Here is a 7,446-nt window from a genome sequence, read left to right on the forward strand (position 1 = left end):
TTATATATATATATATATATATACCAGAGTAAGCACATAAATGTGAAACAAGGTGCAAAAAAAGAGTACTCAAATACCAGAGGTAGAGTAATATGCTTTATTTAAAAGCAGCAGAAATATAACAAAAGCTGTTACTCTGAGTTTCACGTTCTGAGTAACAGCTTTTGTTATATTTCTGCTGCTTTTAAATAAAGGATATATATATATATATATGTATATATTTGTGTGTGTGTATCTGTGTTTGTCCCCCCTCCATTGCTTGACAACTGAATGTTGGTCTGTTTACATCCTTGTAAGTTAGCAGTGTGGCAAAAGAAACCGACAGAATAAGTACTAGGCTTACAAAGAATAAGTCCTGGAATCAGTTTGTTCAACTAAAGGCAGTGTTCCAGCATGGCCACAGTCAAAAGACTGAAACAAGTAAAAGAATAAAACAATATATATACACATACACAGATATTTACATATATGTACATACACACACACACACGTATGCACATACACATATATTTAATGATTGATACATAACCAGTTGATTGGTCTGTCTTTGTTTGTTCATTTGTATGTATGTATGCATACATGCAAGCAAGCACAAATATATGTAAATATCTAGAATGTGTGTGTAATGGATATGACAGCAATCAGTACAATTGTAAAGATATGAGTAAATTCCCCTCTTTATGGTAAATTCCTGATCATTCTACTGCCATTCAAATAAGGTTTGCACCTCTCCATTTATTCTTACTTGATGTTGTAATCCATAGCACTTTCTTTCATTGACCATATGGTTTTTGCTGGGGCTGCGTGTGATTGTATGACCTCAAATACTCAACAAAAGATATCCAATATCATCTGACGAGTTTAACACGTGAATGTTACTAGGGCTGATGATCAACCAGTCAGTTGTAAGAGATGGAAAGCTTTTTTCTATGACTAAGCAAAGCCATACACAGATTCTGAGTGCTGGTCTTATAGCTTGAAAATTCCCACCAAGGATCTAGGAACAGAAAACCACTTAGGCATCATACCATGGTTGAAATGTCATAAGTCCTGTTATCCTTTCCAAAATAAACTTACATTAAACATTCTTAGACTTTTTTTAGACAAAAGTGAAAATTTATATAGGATACATAATGATACATAAGCACAGCTACTACACAACAGCATCCCATAAACATACAGGAAGATAGCCCCTCAAGACTATAGTAAAATTAACCATGAGACCAAAGAGATAGCTTTTAGACTAGGCACTCAGGATAGGATTGAGGCCCTGGTGAGAAAAGTTTTCTTGATAATGATTAAAGACTACAAATTGAACTTTGCTGTCAACCCAAGTGTTGTCTAATCAACCTCACAAAGTCAGATATTGGCTAGGTGAGCAAGCTCCAACTTAAGAAAGTCAATAATTACATAAGGAGAGCATCTAGCTTTACACTTTGGCAATACTAATTAGGTCATCACATGACTTAAATCCAATAGTGGCAGAGGTAGAGCAAAGATCACCCAGTTCAATGTAATGGACTTTCACTTGTCTATATTGACGATTACATAGGGCACTGGAGTTCACTAGGGCATACATTGAGATTAGCGATGAGGACATAAGCATTATTTGCCTGCCACAAAAGAACCTGCCCTTCAACAAGGGATCAGCTTGGGTCGAGTGAACTGACCTGGAAGGCTCCTTCAATGTTGTAATGAGGGTATTTAAAGGTGCAGGTGTATGTGACCTCATTGCTTTATTTTTTAATCTAGATTTACTAAATAAGAAGTTCCCCTCATCTAACTTTAGCCTCTACAGAAATGCTGTGGTAATAACAAGCAGAGCAAAAGGTCACACACTTGATAGGCTTAGGAAAGACCTAATCCATACCCCGAATTCCCTTTGATTCAAAGTTACAACAGAAAGCAACCTGAAAGTGACTGATTTCCTCAATGTGACCTTAAACTAGTGCTTTTAGTAAATCGAATGAGAGATAGGTTGATTAATACAACTTCCTGACATCCAACTAAAATGTTCAAGAACCTGGTTAAGGGAGTGAGCAGAAGAATTTTCATCCTGCTTTCAAGTAAAGAGATTTTCAACATTGCAACCTCATTCTTCATTGAGGCTCTGGCTGTTAACAGTTTTAAGGATAAAATCATTTACAAGCCTGATCCTTAACCCCACCAAGAGAAAATGTTTGTTGTTCATGTCTACTTCTTCCCAAATGTAAATACTTGTGTAGGCAATATCTTCTTGGGTTTAAAGTCCACACGACTTTAAACCTGACTTTATCTCCTCCCCAAAGCCACTCTACAAGCATTTACCTTATACAACCTGGTGGCACTTTCTGATCTGATTTCTATCCAAGGGACATAACTCTAATGAACAAAAATTTTCTTGCGATGTTTTCTTCTGTGATTTTTTAATTCTATTTTCTATGCTATGACACCCGTAAACTGAATGTAACACTTCTGATCTCCTATGGGAAAACGTCGATGCCTACCAACACTTGAAATGTGTACCTTGATTAGTTTTCCCAATCTCTTGTGTATGAACCATTGGTAAAATCAGCAAATATACCTGTTTGTTTTCTGACTCATAGATTCTTAGACAACTATACACACGGATATATGATCACATGGACACAAGTGCATACGTATACATATAATTATTATTGTCACCTTTCATGCCTACTTTCCAAGTGGGAATGAGTTCAATTCATTGTCATAGTCCAAGTCACTTAGAGTTACTATTTTGTTAGATGAATGAAATGACCAAATCCTATTTGTATGTTTCACTTTTGGCATGGATTATATAGTCAGATGTCTTTCCTAAGCCTAACCACTTTACAGAGTATACTGATTGAATTTTATAGCACTAGTATGAGAAATTGTCATGTCCTTCACAAGACTAAAGAGTCTCCTTGATCTTTTGCTGTCTCTACTTGATTCACAAAATGCTACACACTGAACTGGGTATATTTTAACCTGGCACCAGTACTAAGATGGTAATGTCATAAGCTGAGCTTAGATAGTGAGAGAAACAAAAGTATGATTTGAGGAACAAATTTATTGGAGAGGATAACAGAGGAGATAATAACAGACGGGACTGAGAGTGAGTAATGGAAAAGAAACAGTAGGAAGGATTGATGGATGGACAGACAAACAGAAATAGTTAGACAGACAGATAGATAAATAGATGGATAGTCAAACAAACAGACAGACAAATAAATAGATAGTGGGGGAGAGAGAAGAGGAAAAAGAAGGAGAGAGAGGGAGAGAGAGGGAGAAAGAGAGAAGGAGAGATAGACAAGGAGAGAGAAAGGGAGAGACAGAGAAGGATTGATAAGGATGGTGGGATGGATTGAATAGGAAATCCACTACTATACAATATTATATAGGCAACAGGATACAATGTGTATGAGTAGGTGGTGTTTGTAGAGGCAAGATAAGGTGTTAAGGAAGTATAAGAGCCCTGCTTGCATGGGAATGTAGAGGTTCTCTAGCCAGTCATTGTGGTCTCTTGTCAACTCTTTTGTGAAGCTCAGCATCATGAAAACAAGCAAGTGTTGGTGTCAGGAAGGGCATCCAACTGTAAAATACTGACTCAAATAAGTCTCATCCAACTCATGCTAGCATGAAATAAAGCAGATGTAAAAGTCATGATGATGATGATGAAAAATATTTAATTACAGCATTTCAGCCATTCTTTAGGTGAAATAATGCAGGTAAGAAAGAAAGATAGCATGAAGAAAAGAAGGCTACTAACGTGTTTCAATAGGGTTTATATGTGGTGGAGGGCGCTGTTGAGAAGCCATAGGGTGTGACCGGGTATTTTTTGACAGATAAGGTGGTTGTGCATGAGGCTGGTTGATAGACCCTCCAGTGTATTGCACATAACTTATAGGCTGTTCAGTTCCAGTAGAAGGCATTTGGCTCAATGGACCAAGTGATGTATAAGGATAGATTCGATGGTAAGCTTAATAAATAAATAGATAGATAAATAATTAAATAAATAAATTAATAAATCAATAAGTAAATAAAATTGGCAGCAATTTACTTTTCAATATAGAGTTTGAAAATATAGCTACTAAGAAAGGTTTTACAGAAATATAATATTTTTAAAGTTCTGAAAAATTTTCATCTGCAGTCATGCATAATATATTATGTACTGCCTAGGTTTTCCTGTTTACCCCCAGGTTAGACTTGACTAAACTGAGTTATAGTCAAAAGCATTCCAGCTATGATCAATCTTTTTTTTATATCAGACATTGCTTATCTAGAACTGAATTATCCAATGTGTTCATTTTTATGACTGGAGATTGAGGAAGATTTGGTTGCTATCTCTTGTAGCTGGAGCAGCCACGTAAAACTTGCCTTGTTTACTCAGTATTGCTGGGAGATGAGTACAGAAAATCACTGGGTTGAGACTATCATTCAAATGTTAATGATAATTCAACAAATAAGTCTTTGCAGGTTATTTTGTTTGATGTGTATGAACTTCTTCATGTAAATGAAGGTATGAGATACTCAGTTTCATTTATTTATGAGACTGATTGTTCCTTAAGAAGGCATTATCTCCTGTAAATACGTGACTGTCTATTGAGTTGGCAAGATAATACAAACAGAATTTCTTCAAATGCATGCTGAAGACAAGGAGTCAAATATGTTCATTCAATGAGGTCACTGATACAAAATAATACCTACAAGATTCTAAAAGTTAATGAGGTTGTCATGATAGCCTAGGTCAATTTTGCAATGGTCCTATAATTAATAACTTCAAGGACATGAGTAGAGCTGCCTTGACAATATTCAAAGTATGAAATTGATTCTAATTTAAATGAACCTAATAACAATATGAAAAATTCAACAGGAAGAATATCTACAAATAGATACATGAGTGCATATATTTACAGCATTTCATTGTTAGTGATGTGGACAAATGTAGAAGTTAGACTGTTTTGAAATAAGATTAATAACATTATCATACAAAAAAATCTAGTATAGATAAGAAAATCTATGGTTTAGACAGTTACAATTTGTCAAATTTAATAAATCTAGTTTAAAAGAATTAAATATATTGATTTGTCATGTAAAAGAACTATGCATGATTTGTTTTAAAACAATGAAGCCGGTACTGGTACTGGCTGCTGAGTAATCCTAATCAGTATTGTTCATGCAAATTAAAAAAAAAATAAAGCGTGCACATTGTGTTAAGGGCATGCATTATCTGGCATTGCTTGAGTTGCACCTTATGATTTGAACAGTGTTCTGATTGTAACTGTGCAGCTTTTGATGGCAGCATACATATATAGTTCTTGTGGTTCCTAAATTAGTGGTAATAGGAGGATATTTGAAGGAGAAGTGATTGTTAAATTGAGTAGATTAGTGACAGTCTCAAATTCTCTAAGTAGTTTGAGAAAAATTTTAACTTCTTGGGTCCAATAGTCTGGGTCCAATAGTGACCTAAACAATGATGAAGAACGTATACTATTTTTATTATAATTATTATGTTGCTTAACTGTTAGGTTAGATTTGACAGAACAGCCAGTGATCAGAGTCATTCATAACTTAATCATATCATTTGTTTTTAAGGTATAATTTCTACATTATCCCCAGTACTAGCATATGATTTGATTGAGATTTGCCTACAATTTTCAACAAGTTGAACAACTATATAGAAGCTCCCTCTTTGGCTATTATGCTTACTACTGATGCTGCTATTTAACCAAAGGCCAGCTCTGATTCAGCAGGCACTTCAGCCATGACCATCCCATTCTTTTCTTTCAGTCATCAAATTTGTGTCCTTTCTTTTTTAAAATGATAATCTGTGGTCTGAGAGAAATTTAGCCCTTATTTTTAGCAGGTCAAGCTACTGCAGTTTTGGCCTGATTATCCATTTTATTATTGGGGTGGTGGATGTCAGAATTGGTAGAGCACTAGACAAACTGTTTCACAATAGTAATATCACTTTTCCTTCTGAGTTCAAATCCTACCAGGAATGATTGTGTTTCATCTTTCAGAGATTTAAACAAGTAAACAGTCATGCAACTAACTACACCATTCTTTCTAAATTTGTGACCTTACACCAATGCAAGAAAATCAATATTATTATTTAGTTGGAGAGGGAAAGGCAGTGTCCATAACTTTTGTAGACAATTCTTAAATCAGTGAGATCAATGCAATTGATATCTGTAGGGAAGGAGAGTTGGTTGAACAGCTTTTTGTCAATTACACCACTGTTTCTACTGCACTAATAATCAAGATTTGTAACTTTGACACAAGTCCATAATTTAAAGGAATTGGTGAAGGATCATTATAATTTATTAAATCAAGACTAGTATATGTATGGTCCTTATAGACTTTAAAGAGGGCTGAAAGGCAATGTTGACTCTTTATTTTTATTTGATTCTGCTATCTGCTCCACTCAATAATAATAATAATAATGATTTTTATTATTTGCCACAGGAGCATTTAATGAGGAGGGTATGTCAAAGATGGGTTAGATAAAATGTTAGGGTTTATACAAAAAAAAAAGTGAAGGAAAAAAACAAATGAGGTGAAAAGCATACATAATATATAAATATGTGATGATGATGATGAAGATGAAGATGAGGATACGACCCTCTTCATACAGGATCCTCAACCAGGGCCAATCCCCAAATCCCCCAGATACATGATCATCATGACAATTATGAGCTCTCTCTTAGGAAGAAGGATAAGAGCTTCAAATTGATTGACAATATAGATGATAAAATAGGAGTAAAATGAAACGACAACTACTTAACAATTCTTAGAACAAAATATTCAAACATAGATGCAAGTGTGGCTGTGTGGTACGAAGCTTGCTATAGGTGCAGATATAGCTGTGTGGTAAGAAGTTTGCTTCCCAACCACATAGCTCCAGGTTCAGTTCCACTGCATGACACTTTGGGCAAGTGTCTTCTACTATAGCCTCAAGCCGACCAAAGCCTTGTGAGTGGATTTGGTAAGCAGAAACTGAAAGAAGCATGTTGTATACATATGTATCTATATATCTATGTGTGTGTGTCATTGTGTCTGTGTTTGTCCCCCCATCACTGCATGACATCCTGTGTTGTGAGTTTATGTCTTTGTAACTTGGTAGTTCAGTAGGAGTGACTAATAGAATATGTACTAGGCTTAAGGAATAAGTCCTGGGGTCGATTTGTTTGACTATAAACCCTTCAAAGTGGTGCTCCAGCATGGCTATAGTCAAATGAATGGAATAAGTAAAAGATTAAAATGGGGCTTTGAAAGGTGGATAAAATTTCAAGGTAGATTAGATAGTTTGTAATTACAAGCTCCATTGTAGTGTCTACATAAAATAAAATGCATACAAAAATCAAATACAATATGTTTAATAAATATATTAAATTTTTTTGTGAGAATATAAAAATTTGTGGAAATATTCTTAGAGTGACAATATATATATATATATATATA

The 7,446-nt window shown here is 34.9% G+C and overlaps 1 protein-coding gene across 12 annotated transcripts in view; it reads right to left on the bottom strand.

The window, feature by feature from the left end:
- LOC106875847 (coiled-coil domain-containing protein AGAP005037) overlaps positions 1-7,446 on the bottom strand; it is an 877,187-nt gene that overhangs the window by 265,558 nt on the left and 604,183 nt on the right. For 11 of the 12 annotated variants that reach the window (XM_052970539.1, XM_052970538.1, XM_052970537.1 and 8 more), the window contains one exon: positions 3,752-3,961. The exons of the other annotated variant lie outside the window; for it this stretch is intronic. In XM_052970539.1, coding sequence (XP_052826499.1) covers positions 3,752-3,961 — 210 coding nt within the window. The remainder of the gene's footprint in view (positions 1-3,751; positions 3,962-7,446) is intronic. 12 annotated transcript variants of the gene reach the window in all.

The sequence above is a fragment of the Octopus bimaculoides genome, chromosome 9 (genome assembly GCF_001194135.2).
Source record: "Octopus bimaculoides isolate UCB-OBI-ISO-001 chromosome 9, ASM119413v2, whole genome shotgun sequence".
NCBI lineage: Eukaryota > Metazoa > Mollusca > Cephalopoda > Octopoda > Octopodidae > Octopus > Octopus bimaculoides.